At 64.1% G+C, this 16,048-nt stretch overlaps 1 protein-coding gene across 4 annotated transcripts in view; it reads left to right on the top strand.

The window, feature by feature from the left end:
* The window catches only part of CARS1 (cysteinyl-tRNA synthetase 1), a 44,493-nt gene extending 29,581 nt beyond the window's left edge, over positions 1-14,912 (top strand). For 3 of the 4 annotated variants that reach the window (XM_061161421.1, XM_061161429.1, XM_061161449.1), the window contains 13 exons: positions 620-732; positions 1,143-1,271; positions 1,550-1,679; positions 1,751-1,854; positions 2,274-2,371; positions 2,549-2,738; positions 3,379-3,447; positions 3,719-3,800; positions 7,867-7,947; positions 8,478-8,545; positions 10,223-10,282; positions 10,589-10,672; positions 11,116-14,912. In XM_061161421.1, coding sequence (XP_061017404.1) covers positions 620-732; positions 1,143-1,271; positions 1,550-1,679; positions 1,751-1,854; positions 2,274-2,371; positions 2,549-2,738; positions 3,379-3,447; positions 3,719-3,800; positions 7,867-7,947; positions 8,478-8,545; positions 10,223-10,282; positions 10,589-10,672; positions 11,116-11,250 — 1,343 coding nt within the window. In that variant the 3' untranslated portion in view covers positions 11,251-14,912. Of the gene's footprint in view, positions 1-619; positions 733-1,142; positions 1,272-1,549; positions 1,680-1,750; positions 1,855-2,273; positions 2,372-2,548; positions 2,739-3,378; positions 3,448-3,718; positions 3,801-7,866; positions 7,948-8,054; positions 8,436-8,477; positions 8,546-10,222; positions 10,283-10,588; positions 10,673-11,115 lie in introns of those variants that run through there. The other variant, XM_061161439.1, reaches the window with a different exon arrangement.
* The last annotated feature ends 1,136 nt before the right edge of the window (positions 14,913-16,048 follow it).

The following is a 16,048-nucleotide window of genomic DNA, read 5'->3' as shown; positions in this document are numbered from 1 at the left end:
CAAGACCCTCTCGGGCCTGAGCGCCTCATGCAGCACAGCCCCGACCCCCAGGGGCACACTCTGCGTCCAGGGTGGGCTGAGGGCGGTGTTTGCGTTCACAGCAGCGGCTGTGTCCGCGTGGTCTGGGAGCTCTCCTGTGGGTGGGTTCTCATTTTGGGGGGACCAGCGGGGGTCCCAACTTGCAGCATCCAGGCCCAGCAGGCTATGCAGAGTGGCCCGGCTCTCACTTCCCAGAATCCGCCCAAGAGGCCACTGGATGTTAGTACAGGACCCTGCCCACTCGAGCCGGGGTCCCATAGGCGGCCGGTGAGAACAGCACCCAATACCTACAACAGGCTCCGTCATCATCCTGACGCAGGGGCTGCAGGGGTGGGTGGCAGGGGGGGGCAGGGGTGGGGGTCCAGGCCTGGGTCTCATGACCTGAGGACGTCATGGCCCTTAGACTTCGGCTCATGAGGCCATGGCTTCTGAGCTACATTTGGGGTTTCGTAACTGGACCCTGGGCAGCTCCAGACTCTGGTCACGGTCAATTTGGAGGAGGGCTTGACCATGATAATAAACACGTAACTAATTCCCTTGTCCCTGGGCGAAGACGATCCCACACTCCCCATGTCCACAGGCGACCTGAGCGTCTCCGCAGAGCGCCTGAGTGAGAAGCGGTCCCCCAACGACTTTGCGCTCTGGAAGGCCTCCAAGCCTGGGGAGCCATCCTGGCCCTGCCCCTGGGGCAAGGTGAGTGCCGGCTGGGGCGGGGGATGCGTCCCCGCAAGGCCCAACCCCTGTGGGGTCATCACCTCTCTTCCCGGGACTGTCTTCCCCTCTGTGGCTGGTGGGAGGGGACTGCAGCACCTTGGAGGCCTGCATCCTGACCGTCTCTGACCTGAGCTGTTGGGGCAGGTCCGCCCTCTGACGTTGCCTGTGACGACAGTCCTGGTGGCCAAGAGCCACAGGTGTCGGAGCAGGGGTCCGGCAGTGACACGGCCTCAGCCTTCATGGAGCTCACCGAGGCCTCTTTGGCCTGCCGTCCCCCTTGGTTTTTCCACATGTGGGACTTGACCCCTCGCTGCCGCAGAGCTGGGTTTCTGGGGGTTGCGCCCACGGAGGCCAGGCGGGGCGCTCCCTCACCGACTGTGGGTCCCCAGGGGCGCCCCGGATGGCACATCGAGTGCTCGGCCATGGCGGGCACCCTCCTGGGAGCCTCGATGGACATCCACGGAGGGGGCTTCGACCTCCGCTTCCCCCACCACGACAACGAGCTGGCGCAGTCAGAGGTGAGGGCTGCGGCTGCTGTCCCGGCACGTGGGTGGGGGGCGGGGGTGGGCGGCAAGTGCTCTCCAGCAGAGCCTGGCCTCCGAGTCAGGGGCGTGTGAATCAGATTGTTTGGGCTGATTCACACATGACGGCCTGGCCTTCGCAGCCAGGCCCGGACCCACCCGTCCTCACCTCCTCAGGGCCCTGCCCAGCACAGGGGTCCCCCCTTCTGCGCCCCCTTGGGCCTGCAGAGGCGCCCCTGACCCCTGCTCCCACCCCTCCTGCCCCGTGTGCCCAGGCCTACTTTGAGAACGACTGCTGGGTCAGGTACTTCCTGCACACGGGCCACCTGACCATCGCGGGCTGCAAGATGTCCAAGTCGCTGAAGAACTTCATCACCATTAAAGACGCCCTGAAGAAGCACTCAGGTAAGGAGAGCTGGCGTCCCTGTCGGGCGGGCGTGGCCGGCTGGAGCCTCAGGCCGCCTTTCTGCCTGCAGCCCGCCAGCTGCGCCTGGCCTTCCTCATGCACTCGTGGAAGGACACGCTGGACTACTCGGCCAACACCATGGAGTCGGCGCTGCAGTACGAGAGGCTCCTCAACGTAGGTGCCCCCCCGGCCCCACAAGGGCCCCCCGGCCCCGCAAGGGCCCCCCAGTCCCGCCCCGGCCCCCGGTCCCGCCCCGGCCCTCGGCCCCGCGAGGGCCCCCTGGTCCCGCCCCAGGCCCCCCGGCCCCGCGACGGACGCGCTCCTCCCGGGCAGAAGGGACGTGGGTGCTGAGATGGGGCGCGGCTCAGCCACTTTCCCGAGACACCCTGTCTCGCCTGCATGGGACCCTCTCATCCAGGCCCGCCCGCCAGCTGCCCCGCGGGGCCCCAAGGCTGAGATGGGGCTCCAGTCCCACAGAGAAACCTTTCAGCCTCCTTCCTGCCTCCTGCTGTGTGTGGGGGGTGGGGGGGGGGTGGTGCCCAGAGCAGCTCAGGCTCTTCTCGGGAATTCTGAATGGGGTTTTCTAACTTCAGGAGTTTTTCTTAAACGTGAAAGACCTCCTCCGAGCCCCCGTGGAGGTGGCCGCTCAGTTTGAGAAGTGGGAGGACGAGGAAACAGAGCTGAACAAGAGGTGAGGTGTCCCTTATCTGCAGGCCCGTGGTCCCCGCGTCATGCCCGCTGACCAGCGCTGGGGGCAGCTGGTGACTCCATCCCTGGTGTCCGTGCGGAGCCACGCTCAGAAACGGCGCGGCCTGCCCTGGGCGGAGTGGTCCATCTGATGGCGCCCGGCCTTCCTTGTCCCGCTTAGCTTTTACAAGAAGAAGGCCGCGGTTCACCAAGCCCTCTGCGACAACATCGACACACGCACGGTCCTGGAGGAGATGCGGGCTCTGGTCGGCCAGTGCAACCTCTACATGGCGGCCCGGAAGGCTGCCAGGAGGAGGCCCCACCGTGTTCTGCTAGAGAGCATCGCCCACTACCTCACACACATGCTGAAGGTGAGCTGGCCCGCGCCGGGACCGCTGCGGGCCCGCGGGTCGGTGCCAGGACTGCTGGTTGCCCAAAGGTTCGGTGCTGGCATCACTGGGGGCCCGCGGGTCGGCACCGGTACCGCTGGGGGCCTGCAGGTCGGCGCCGGGACCGCTGGTTCCCCACAGGTCGGCGCCAGGACTGCTGGGGCCTGTGGGTCAGAGCCGGGACCACTGTTGCCCACAGGTCGGCGCCGGGACCGCTGGTTGCCCACGGGTTGGTGTCGGTACCGCTGGGGGCCCGCGGGCCCTGGGAGCCGCACCCCCAGCCTCTCCGCCTCGGCTTTCGTCCCCCTCTTCCGGGGTTTGACGGGCAGAAGCGCTTTCCTGCCAGTGGTCCCGAAGCGTCGTTCGGCACGCTCTCCTCCTGCTGACGAGTCCTGGGGCCCCTGCAGGAGGCTCTGTGGTCCAGTGGCCTTGGCTGGGGGTCAGAGGGGCAGCAGGAATTGGACCTGTCCTGCACAGTGGGCGGGCACCTCACCCTGTGTCTCCACGTCTAACTGCCCTCCGTCGCCCCGCCGAGCAGGGTCTCGGGCACCGCCGCCCGTCCCTCGTGGACACGATCCCTGCCTGCCGTCTCTCACCTGCGCGCGCTTGCTTTTTTCCCTAGGTCTTTGGGGCCATAGAAGAGGAAAGCTCCTTGGGTTTTCCCATCGGAGGAGCTGGAACCAGTCTCAATGTGAGTGAAGCCCTCCCGGGCCAGGACCGCATTCCCTCCTGGACGTCTGAGACCAGGCTCCTGTGGGCCGCGGGCGGGCCGCTGCTGGGCTTGGTGGGGGGACCCTCTCACTGTGCTGCCCGTGCCGCCGTGCGGGTGCCCCCATGCCTGTGGGCCCCGTGCTGGATGGGCTCGCACAGCCGTTGGCAGCCCCGCTCCGAGGCGCGTGTGCCGGGCAGGGGCCTTCACGAACAGGGCGCCGGTCACAGCGACCCGAACGTTCTGTCTGCAGCTGGAGTCCACGGTCATGCCGTACCTGCAGGTGCTATCGGAGTTCCGGGAAGGAGTGCGCCGGATCGCCCGTGAGCACAGAGGTGAGGCGCGCCCACATGGGCGCTGCGCCTGGCGGAGCTCCGCTTCTGGGGCGTCCGCAGGCCGGGGACTGGAGGGGTCCTGTCCTTGCCTGCAGAGGCCCGTGGTGATGCACATCTGCTGGGGTGGCTTCGCCGTCTGCACCCTGCCGGCCCCTCGTGCTCGCCCGAGAGCCTGAGGATGAGGGGGTCGGAACGTGCCCTCTCGGGCAGCTCTGAACAGTTGTCAGATGGGCAGCTGATGGCGTCAGAAGGGCAGTCCACGTCCCACTGTGGTGGTCGGGACTCATGGCGACTAGCAGGGCTGACGTGACCCTGTGGTGGGCCGCGAAGCCCTGGGTCGTGCAGGTGGGGGGGGCGAGGCTGCAGGTACAGTGAGGGGGTCCTGCGGATGGCCACAGCAGGGTGCGCTCTTTCCCTCCTGGAGCTGCGCTCAGAGCGTGGCATCTGCAGGGCCAAGAGGCCCCCGCGCCTGGCACGCTTTGCCGGGTGCCCCAGGGACGTCGCCCCCGGGCCTGCGTCCAGGGAGCCCATTCTTCTCTGCTGGCCCCCCTGGCGGCCGTGTAGCCGCGTCCTTCCGGGAGCCCCGCTGGCTTCCCCACTTGGGGCAGGTCCACCCTGCTCCCCCATGTCCACCCCAGCACCTCCCTCCACGGGGCCACCTCCACTCCTGTCTGGGCCTTGCACGCGGTTCCGCCCCAGACTCGGAGGCCGCTCCTCCAGCTTGGACTGTCCGGGCGGAAGCCTTGGCTTCACCGCTGCCGGCGTGGCGGTGGCAGGGCCGGAACCTTGCATCTCCGCGTGCGAGCTTCTCCCCTCCCCGGGGCCAGCTCCCCCTGTGCTCTTCTTTTAGGGGCATGTGAGTTGTTCTCAGACATTTGTTCCATGTGTTTAAGAGTCAGTTTATTGAATTCCTTGAAAATATCCAGTTAGGGTTTTCCCTTTAAAAAAAAGTAGTTTATTGAGGTGAATTCACATGACATAAACCTGCCACATTGAGGTGCCCGTTTGGGCTCAGGCTCCGAGTGCCTTCCGGTCCTGTGTGGCGCCCCCCCCTTCCGGCCCCCAAACGTCTCCACCCTCCAGAGGCACCCCCTTCCCCCAGCCTCCGGCTGCCACCAGCCTGCCTTCTGTCTTGGGGTTGTCCTGTTGTGGGCATTTTACGTGAACAGATCACACAGCAGAGGACGAGACGGTCGGATGGCATTACTGACTCATTGAACGTGAGTTTGAGCAAACTCTGGGAGATGGTGAGGGGCAGAGAAGCCTGATGCGCTGCAGTCCATGGGTCGCTAAGAGTGGGACACGACTGAGCGACTGGACAGCAGCCACAGCACACGACCTTGTCTGTTTGTCTGTCTGTCTGTTTGACCCATTGTTCCGTAAGGAGTTCAGACAGATTCCAGGGTCAGTAGAATCCCTGGGATGCTAGCCCGGCTCTCCTGTCTCTTAAGTTCACTCTGTTCTCCCAGACTTCTTTTGAGTCTCATGCAGAGATAACGATGGGGATTTTTGCCAAAAGGGAAAGGGAGCAGAACCCTTCCAGCCTGTTCTTTGGCTGTTTTTGTCTGGCTTCTCAGCAGAACGTTTTCAAGGTTACCCAAGCTGTAGCATGTGACCGTGCTCCCTCCCTTTTTAATCTGTGATTGTCTGCTGGATGCGCGTGCGGCGTTCTGTTCACGTCTTCAGCCCTGGATGAATGTGTGGACAGCTTGCACCTTGGTGCCCAGCACTGCTGTGGCTGCATGTGTGTAAGCATCCGCTGGGCTCCCTGAGTTCAGGAGTTTCGGGTGCGCACCTCGGAGAGGCGTTGAGGGGCCGTGCAGCAGTTCTCTGTTTAACGTTTGTGTGGTGAGCATACCGCAGGTCGCTCAGTCTTGTCCGACTCTACAACCCCACGGACTGTATCCCGCCAGGCTCCTCTGTCCATGGGATTCTCTGGGCAACAGTACTGGACTAGGTAGCCGTTCCTGTGTCCAGGGCATCTTCCCGACCGAGGGATTGAACCCAGGTCTCCTGCATTGAGGGCAAATTCTTTACCACCTGAGTCACCCAGGGAAGCCCGTTAACTTTTTGAGGACCTGCCAAAGCGCTTTCCACAGTGGCTGAACCATTATATACGGTGCACAAGGGTTCCAGTTTGTCCAAGCCGTTGTCCAGACACCTATCATTTTCTGTGCATCATTGTGACAGCCATCCTGGCGGGTGCGCGGTGGTACCTTATCGTGGCTGTGGTTTTCATGAAGTGATGATGAGCAGCAAGCTGCTTGGCCGTCTCCTCGCCTCCTCTGGGGACGTGTCTGCCCAGGCCCTTGGCTCATTTTCAGTTGGGCCCTTTGTCCTGCTGCTGAGTCATCGGAGCTCTGTACTTGTTTCTGGGCACTAGACCCTCTTCAGATCCGTGACTCGGAGGAGGCTGGGGAGAAAGCAGCTGTAAAGTAGCAAACAGGTTTGGAAAGAAAGCCTGGAGGGAGGCCTGTGCTCCGCGGACCAGAGCAGGTCTCTGTGGCGGCCCACCTCGAGGATCGCCCCCAGGCCGCAGCGGTGCCGGTGGAGCTGGCCTGCTTCCTGTCAGGGCGCGAGTGGCCCCTGGGCACGTGCCTCGGCCAGCGCCCTGGGGTCTCCTCGGGGGGCCTTTGAGTGAGGGCCCCCCAGGGCAGAATGAGAGGAGGAGCCAGACATAAAGACCATCGTCCCCCCAGTCCTGTCTCGGGGTTGGAACAGGTGTCAGGAAGCGGGAGATTGCCTGCCAGCTGCGCGTGTGGTGGGGGCTCGGACGTCCCCTGGGATGTGCAAGTCGCGCGTTCATTCATTCACCCGTGAGTGGACAGGTGGGGCCCCAGCGGGCGGCAGGAGCACCCTGGGGCCTGGGGACACATGGAGACAGGACCGGCGGGCGAGCGACCCCATGGCCGCGGTCAGAGCTGCGGGGAGGCACGCGCAGGGTGGGTGGAGGGCCTGCGGGCCCAGGTCTGCCCCCAGCTGAACCTGCCGTGCCCAGGGCCAAGGCCTCAGGCCAGAGGGTCTCAGGAGCAGCTCTTGGAGTCAGCAGGAGTGGGTTCAGCTGGGGTGGCCCCTTGCAAGTCCTTCACGCCCCAGTGCAGACAAGCCGGCCTCCCCCGCATCCTCCCTGGTGTGCACGCCCCCCGCGGACAGGGCCTGGCTGGCGTCGGCACCTCAGGTCCGTTACGGGCTGGCATAGGGTCCCCCCGCTCCTGGGCCGGGAAGGGAGTGAGCCAGGAGTCGCTTGTGCTGCCTGTAGGATGAACAGAGAGGCTAATGCACGGGTTAGGATTGTCTGAACCTGAAGGGCCTGTCCAGGCTGGCCCGGGGCCTCCCGAGGGGTCTGCTTGCCCTGCCCGCTCCGCCTGCTCCTGGGGACCCCTCAGAGCTGGGGCCCGGCTGGCCTCTGCTCCTTCAAGCCGGGCTCTGGGCAGCCCCCGCCCTTGGGTGGGGTGGGCCTGGCCAGGAGCGCTGGTGCCCGAGGCAGAGTGGGGGGTGGGGGCCCTTTCCTGTCCCTTGCTGGGCCAGGGTCTCTGGGTGAGGGGCATGGGCAGCCGTGGGGGTCACCCCAGCCTGCAGGCACACGTCGGTCCCTGGAGAGCCCCGCCTCCACTCCCGCCTTTCTGGGTCCCGCCTGCGGGTCCCCAGGCCCAGCATGCTGGCTGTGGTGTGCCGACTGCAGGGAGCCGTTCCAGGGCTGGTCATGACCTCGGGGCTGGGAGCAAGTCCCTGGTCCCGGGTGGAGGGACGCGGCTGCCTCTCCCAGGACCGCTGCGCCCTGGCCACGAGGCTCAGTGTTCCCAGGGGCTCCCTCCGTGCTGCGGAGCCCTCGTCTCCCCGCGCCTGCCGTCCCGCCGCGCTGTCCCCACTCAGGGTCCTCGGGGCCAGTCTGCGAGCCTGCCGCTCAGCAGGGCCCCGAGCTGTGCCCGGGCCACAGGGTCCCGGCAGGCTGCTCCGCGCTCAGCGGTGACCGTGGTGTCCGTGTTGGCTTCACCTGCCTCCACCACCAGCGGAGGGCCCCAGGCGGTCCTGCACCCGAGGACTGAGCCGTGTCCTCTGCCCACAGTGCCTGAGGTCCTCCAGCTGAGCGACGCCCTGCGGGACGACATCCTGCCCGAGCTGGGGGTGCGGCTGGAAGACCACGAAGGTGGGTCCTCTGGCTGTGGTGAGGGGCTACTGGGTGGGGGCTGCCAGGTGGGGCTGGCTTTCGGGAGGACTGCTGGGACGGGTCCGAGGGCACCCCGCCTTTTGCAGGGTCCACGGGGCCGGATTGTGCCCCTTGGGCATCACGCCAGCCCCCCTCTGTCTTGAAAGACGACACCTGGGGCTCTGCTCCTGCGGCCTGACTGCCCGGCGCCCCTGATTCTGCGGGGACCCGTCCCTTGGGAGGCAGCCTGTGTCGTGTGGATCATCAGCAAGTTTCAGAGCTTGTCTTCCGACGTGGCTGGGGTTTGGGCTACACAGAGAACGATCGGGTTTTAAACACTCGGGAGAAAGTCTTACTTTGTGACACCTAGCTGCTCAGTCTCAAGCCGCAAGTCCCCCCCACGGCACAGTTAACGTTTGGTCTGTGGGAGCAGTAAGGGGGGGCTTCCCTGCTTCCCTTTGGGGGCCCGGAGGGCGGGAGTGGTGGGCACAGGGCTGGGCTTGGGAGTCCCACGGCCGTTTGCCTTTCAGGACTGCCCACCGTGGTCAAGCTGGTGGACAGGGACACCTTACTGAGAGAGAGAGAGGAAAAGAAAAGGGTGAGTGGAACCGCAGTGACTGGAGCTGGGTGTTTACTGAGCGCATGGTGACCACGGGCGTGCATGCGCTTCACCGTGTAAGAGTCAGTGTTTGTACTCTTATTAAAGCACCAGTGTTTATAAATGTCGAAAGGGAGGACTAACCAGCTAGGTAACTACTTGGCAGTTAAACAACAACGGGATCAGCTCCTAATGAAGGGTGCAGAGCGTGAGGGGAGGTCTGTTGCTTCTGGTGACCTGCAGACTTGTGGTCTCACCTGCCTGTCACCTGATGTGTCAGCCTGACCCCGGGGCTGAGCGTGTCTCCCCTCCATCCTCCCCGGGGGTGAGCGTGTCTCACCTCCATCCTCCCCCAGGGGTGAGCGTGTCTCACCTCTGTTCTCCCGGTCCCCGTGGGTGTGTCTCACCTCCGTCCTCCCCGTCTCCCAGGGCTGAGCGTGTCTCCCCCCCATCCTTCCCGGGGCTGAGCGTGTCTCACCTCTGTCCTCCCCATCCCCGGGGGTGAGCGTGTCTCCCCTCCATCCTTCCCGGGGGTGAGCGTGTCTCACCTCTGTCCTCCACATCCCTGGGGGTGAGTGTGTCTCACCTCCGTCCTCCCCGTCCCCCAGGGCTGAGCGTGTCTCACCCCCATCCTTCCTGGGGGTGAGCGTGTCTCACCTCCATCCTCCCCGTGGCTGAGTGTGTCTCACCTCCATCCTCCCCGGGGGTGAGCGTGTCTCACCTCCATCCTCCCCATGGCTGAGTGTGTCTCACCTCCATCGTCCCTGGGGGTGAGTGTGTCTCCCCCCCATCCTTCCCAGGGGTGAGAATGTCTCACCTCTGTCCTCCCCGTCCCCGGGGGTGAGCGTGTCTCACCTCTGTCCTCCCCATCCCCAGGGGTGAGTGTGTCTCACCTCCGTCCTCCCCGTCCCCCAGGGCTGAGTGTGTCTCACCCCCATCCTTCCCGGGGGTGAGCGTGTCTCACCTCCATCCTCCCCGGGGGTGAGCGTGTCTCACCTCCACCCTCCCCGTCCCCGGGGGTGAGTGTGTCACACCTCTGTCCGCGCCAGCACATGTCCTTCTCACACATCAGACACCCTAGACCTCTGGGAGCAGCACTGCTCCGTGAATCAGCGACCTCGCTCTCGGGGACTCGGTGTCCTGCAGAGAAATGGGGACGGAACCGCCGCCCTTCAGAAGCGCTGGCCACAGCTCACGGGGTGGGCCCACGAGGCCATAGGAGGAGACCGCTGTCGAGCTGAGCTTGGGGGACCGGGAAGGGCCTCCGCAGCTGTCCGGGAGAACTGACGGCAGGGGGAGTGGGCCCGGGAGAGGAGTGGTGAGGCAGCAGGGCTGCCCCGTGGACGCTGGGAGGGCTGTGCGCCGCGGGGGGACTCGGCAGACCCACGGTCAGCTCCCGGCCGCTCCTCGCGGGCACGGAGCCCAGTACCCAGCCTGCCTGCCCCCCAGACGGCGCTGCCCGGTGGGGTCGCCGTGCTGTCCCTGGCCCCGGGCGGGTCTCTGCTCCCGCCTTCGCGGTGGCCGTGCTGCGGGTGACCCTGTGTGTGGTGCCCACTCCCTGCCCTGTATCCAGAGCAGGGCCGGGCAGGGGGCGGCAGGGGGCTTGTCCTGTTGCCCTCGCCCTCGAGCGGGGGGGGGCCTGGGGGGCTCAGCTCACGGGGGTCTGCTGTCCCCCAGGCTGAAGAGGAGAAGAGGAGGAAGAAAGAGGAGGCCGCCAGGAAGAGACAGGAGCAGGAGGTAGCGTCTGCCTCAGTGCGGGGGGCTCCCGGCTGGAAGGCACTTTGACCCCTACTCTGCCGTCTGTGTCTCTCGGGGCCCAGGTGCCCCCCACCTCCGTCCCCGCGTCCACGTGGTGCCCCAGGGAGGCTGCCCTGGCCCTGCCATGTGCCCCATACCTCTCTGTCCTACAGAAAACCTCTGCTTTCCGCCTTTAACTCCCCCTGCCTAGGTGTTGCCTCCGTCTTTCTGTCGCTCCCTGAACTTGGGGGCTGGCGTGGGGCCCCCTTGTGGGCTCGTAACAGTGACCCCACATGTGTGTTCCAGGCAGCAAAGCTGGCCAAGATGAAGATCCCACCCAGTGAGATGTTCTTAGCGGAAAGCGACAAATACTCCAAGTTCGACGAAAACGTAAGAGGAGCCTTTTTTTTCTTTTCAGGACATTGTTAGACCATGAAACGGGGATGGCCGGGGTTTGAACTTAGCTGAGGAGCGTCTCTGCCCAGGAAGTCGGGCTCGTGTGGGCTGGTTAGGTCCAGCCTGCATGCAGGACTGCCCTCCGTCAGCGCGGCCCGGGGCTCTGGCCGGGGCTGGTTAAGGGGTTTGCAGAGCCTGTCCCCACAGACGGTCCGGGGGCATGGCACAGCCGTGCCCCCGGCCAGGGGCCCCGCAGCGGGGCCCTCCCGAGACCCTCCGGCCCCAGTGCTCTTGTGTGTGTTCGCTGAGCGCTTTTCAGCTCACACTTGCAAGGAGGCTGCCGACGCAGGTGGGCTGAGCTCCCCGCATCGGGGTGCTGGGTGCAGTGTGGTGTTGGGGGGGTTGTCCCGGATGACCAACGTGCTCTCGCCCCCCAGGGTCTGCCCACACACGACACGGAAGGCAAAGAGCTGAGCAAAGGGCAGGCCAAGAAGCTGAGGAAGCTCTTCGAGGCGCAGGAGAAGCTGCACTTGGAGTACCTGCAGCTGGCTCAGAACGGGGGCGCCCCGTGACCCCTGGGACCCCGCCCGCGCGCCCGCCTGTTTACAGCGGCCCTCGGCCCCCAGGGAAGCGCTCTGTCCGCAGAGGGCCGGGCCGCCCCCTGCTCTGAGTCAGTAATAAAGTCTTCCCAACCGGGCGCCGGGCTCTGTCTGCCATCAGCCTGCACGGTCAGCGCGCCGGGCTGGCCGGGCTGCTGGGTCAGCAGGTCACGACTCAGGGGCTCGGACCGCTGAGTGGCTTCAGCCAAGGACCGTTCCCCCCCTCCCGCCCAGTACAGATGGCTATCAGCTAATCTCTACTGTGTGGGCGCATTGGGAGGCATTTGAGCAGGAAAAAGATGGGCTCAAACTGGCAGGGCCTGCCGGCGCCGCACACAAAGCCTGCCCAGCCGGGCACTCAGGTCCTGCTAGCTCAGCTCGCAGCGCTGTCTCCACGGCGATCCTGCGGGCGGGCCGGCTCAGCACCGCCGGGGTGAGAGGGGGGCCGCGGTGTCCCCGGTCCCCGCCCGGGAGCATGTCCTCCCCACCCCCGTTCACGCGTTTTCACTCCCAGAGGAGAATCCTCACTGAGCTCCAGGGTGTGTCTCCAGCCTTGGTCGAGGTGGGGCACCGGGGAGGCCAGGTGGGCTCTGCGAGGGCCTCGATGGGGTCCTCGGGGCCGGGCGGACGGGCTGAGGGTCGTCGTCCCGTTCTCTGTGGCAGTCAGGGTGCGGTGACCCGGCCCGCGGTTGGGGGGGTGTTGGCCATGCCCGGGGTGGGCGTGCTCACCCTGCACCTCTGTAGCCCGCCCACAGGAGCACTGCTCCCAGAGCAGGTGGGAGCACGCGCCGGCCGACACTGGCTGCACTTGGGGGCCCAGCCCCATGGGGAGCCCGAGAGTGGGATCCCACGGGGACAGGCTCTGGGTGTCAGTGTCGCTGTGCGTACGAGGGCGCTCCGCTTGTGTCCCACTGCGACCCCATGGGCTGTAGCCCCCAGCCTCCTCCGTCCGTGGGGTTCTCCAGGCAGGAACACCGGGGTGGCTTGCTGTGCCCTCCTCCAGGAGATATTTCCAACCCAGGGACTGAAATGTTCAACTACAAAAAACATAAACCCCAGTAACAAAAACAGCCCCCAAACAGTGAAACAAGCCCAGGCCAGTTATCTGGTGCTGCCCAGCAAGCCGCCCCGCCCTCGGTGCTGACGTGGTGCTGACCTTATCGTTGAGCCTGGCCCCGCTGGTGGCTCTCGGTCAGGGCCCCCACCGGGTGCAGTCAGGGTGGGGTCTGCGCTCCGGAGCCGGGGTGCTGGGTGGGGGCCCCCTGGTCCACGGCCTCGGTTCTCCCCAGAGAGATAGGTACCACGTGCCCTTGGGTGTCTCAGGGACCCCCCATCACCCCCTGAGGGCGGGGGCACGGTGAGGGCGGGGAAGAGGGCGGCAGCCACGTAGGAACGCGCCCCTTCACCCAGTCGCAGCGGCTCCGGGGGTCGGGGGGAACGTGCCCCTCTGCTGCACGGCATCGGGGGTTGTCCCAGGCCACAGCAGAGGAGTCACGCGGGACCCCGACACTGTGTCTCCACTCAGAGGGCTGCATGCCTATCACCCCTGCTTCCCGGCCCTGTAGGCTGAGGGGCTGCCCTGGGAAGTGTGAGCACCGGGCCGGTTCCAGCTCTTGAGTGGCAGCCCCCTCCTGGGAGGAAGCGTTCCGGAAGGAAGGAAGGAAGTCACGGGGCAGACCAGAAATGGCACAGCGGTCGGGGGATCTCCAGGGCATTGGGCAGAGGGTCCCGCATGGCGAGATCAGGTGAGGTGACCTCCTCAAGAGCCCAGAGGTGCAGAGAGCGCATCTGGTGGGGCCGGGGGGTTGCTGACTAGAAAGGGCAGCAGGAGGGGTCGTCACGGCGGCGCCCGCTCACCCATTGGCCACAGTGGTGGCTGCAGGAATCCACGTCCGGGGCCACGTGCCCCCAGGGCTGGTCTCCGGGCGCTGATCTTGGGTGAGACGTAAGCATCAGGAAATCACGTGGAGGGCACAGGGTCTCTTCTGCTGCAGCTTCCTGGAACCTCTTACTATTTCAAAGTCAAAAGCCTCAGCAGCCTCCCCCGGCCCAGTCTGAGAAGACCTGGGCACTGAAAAAAAAGGGCTGTTGAAATCCGGCTTCCACACTTGCCTTGCCTTCAAGGCCAAAGAAGGCCAAGACGTAATACCTGTCACCGCTGGAGGGGACATCTGGTCCACAAGCTTGGTTTTCCTGAGTGGCAGGATTAGACGTCTCTGTTCCCCGTGGAAACTGCCCTTCAGGGCCCCCCACGGCCCCACTGAAAGCAGCAGCGGGCCGAGCTGATGGGACAGAGCGGACGGAACACGGCAGTTGGACAGCCTCCGTTCCTGGGTCCCGGCCATCCGTTCCCGACTCAGGCCAGGGCCATTGGTGGGCTCTGAGCTGGAAGTTGGGAGCTGCCGGTTCTCACGGCGGTGAAGTGTCATCTCACAGGTGGCTTGGAGGTGGCGGGGACCAGGAAGGGTGCACCTATCCAACGCCGAGCTCTGCCCATCACCACCACCCCCCGCCCCCGTCTCTCAGGCTCCGCATCCCCCGAGAGGGACATGTGGGTCTGAGGGGTCCCCTGCGGGGGAGCCGGCCTCACCTGCACAGAGCAGTCTTTGCACTAAGAGCACAGAGCTAGTACCGAGTGAAGCTTCCAGACCCACACCGCCCAAGCAGCCCTGGCTCGGACGCAGCTGAGGCTGCAGAGCGTGCCGCCTCCCGTTCCTGGGGTGAGGCCCCTGCCCCTGGTCGGGGTCCCTCCTGGAGGAGGCCATCCGCCTCAGGTCCTGCTCACAGGCTGCACTGGGGAGCCAGGCAGAGGCAGGCGGTGCCCATGGAGAGGCAGACGGACTCCTCCAGGAGGCGGGGCCCGAGAAACGCCACCACCTCCAGCGTGTGGACCTTGACGGTTCTGAACAAACCTGCCACAGAGATGTTTGGGGACATTCACGTGTGGGCCGGGCGTGGCATGACTAAGGAACTCTCAGTTCTGTTAGCGCGATTGTGCGGGCTGTGTCCTCGTGTCTTAGTTTAGGACAGCACGGTGTGAGGTCCGTCACGGAGCTGAAACAGCGGATGAAGCCAATCAAGCACGTGCTTGTGGTCACATCAGAGCGACCGGTGTCTGTCCCCTAGGTCATCCTCTCTACCTTCCTGTGTTCCAGACTTTTCATGATCCGATATTGTTTGTAACATGCTGCCAGGGAACACTCTCATCTTTATTTTTATTGATTTATTTGCTTATTTTTTTGGCTATGGCCACACAACATGCAGAGTCTTAGGTCCCTGACCAGGGACTGAACCCACGCCCCCTGCGTTGGAAGCACAGTCTTCACCACTGGACTGCCAGGGAGGTCCTTCACCCTCTTGTCTTTAGTGGAGAACATGAGTCCTGCCCTGCAGCTGCGAAGGATCGGGTGGGGAGTGGGGGGCTGGCCCCGGCCAGGGTGCCTGCAGGGGGTGTGGGGGGCCCAGGACGTTCGCCACCCCACCGCAGCCTGGTCAGCAGAGTCCTTGCTGTCCCCTTTGCATTTGGTCTTTGTACCCTCACAAGCCACTGCAGAACCTTCTGGAACAAGATGGGGTGAAAAACTTTTTTTTAACTTGGAAAATATCAATTCACCAGTAAAATTTTGTTTCCTTTGTGTGTGTGTATGAAGCCTCTTTCCAGCTTTAAGAGCCAGAATTGTCTTCCTGTGTGGTTGTGTGCTCAATTGCTCAGTCATGTCTGACTGCGACCCGGTGGACCACAGCCCGCAGGCGCCTCTGTCCATAGGATGCTCCAGGCAAGAACACTGGAGTGGGTTGCCATGCCCTCCTCTAGGGGATCTTCCCAACCTAGGGATCCAACCCACGTGTCTTACATCTCTTGCATTGGCAGGTGGGTTCTTTACCACTAGCACCACCTGGGAAACCCAAAGTCTTCCTGCTTCTCCGCAAAGAGAAATTTTTCACGTTTTCATTATTTAAAAAAAAAAAAAAATTACAGAGTCACAGTTTAAAAATCAAATCTTGGGACTTCCCTGGTGGTTCAGGGGTTAAGAATCTGCCTTGCAATGCCAGGGGATGCGGGTTCGATCCCTGGCCGCGGAACCAGGAGCCCACATGCTGCAGGGCAGTTGAGACCAGGACAAAACCACAGACTGCACGCCACAACCGAGACCCGACACAGTCAGATGTTTTTCTAAAAACTCAAATGATGCAGAAAACTACCAGAACAAAATAGCAACTGAGTGTCTTCTTAAGGCCATCTCTGAGTGAGCCTGTGACACTTTGGGGACAAGCTCCTGGCTCCTTCCCTCTAAGGGCGTATGTCTACAGATACACTCCGTGTCGGGCACCCCTCTCTCTGCACAGAATAGACGGGATGTTTTCTGATGTTAGTATACTGTGATTTTCCACTTCCTCTGCGTGTCCATGTGTCTGTGTCACGAGAGCATCGTGACCTGGGTGCCACCACCCTGGGGAGGCACATGGGTGCTTCTGGGACCCAGGCTCCCTCTCTTCTACCAGCCCTGGGGGCTGTTCACTGAGCAGCGGCCCCCCTCAAGAGGCGAGGGCCAGGGTCCGCTCCAGGGCCAGGTTGCTTAATTTAAATCCATCTGTGGCTGTCATGTGGGGAGCGGGGCAGAAAATGCAGAGTGCAGGCAGGTGAGGATGGTTGCCTGATCTCACAAGAGACGTGAAGAGACCTGGCGCAGTTTCCAAAGAGCCGCTGCAGACAAGGCCAGCTGCAGGGGGTTCCAGCTCCCGCTTCCGTTGGGGAATCCAAGACCCAGGG

Source organism: Dama dama, chromosome 2 (genome assembly GCF_033118175.1).
Source record: "Dama dama isolate Ldn47 chromosome 2, ASM3311817v1, whole genome shotgun sequence".
NCBI lineage: Eukaryota > Metazoa > Chordata > Mammalia > Artiodactyla > Cervidae > Dama > Dama dama.
Note: the sequence above shows the minus strand (reverse complement) of the source record. Positions and strands in the feature narration are given on the sequence as shown.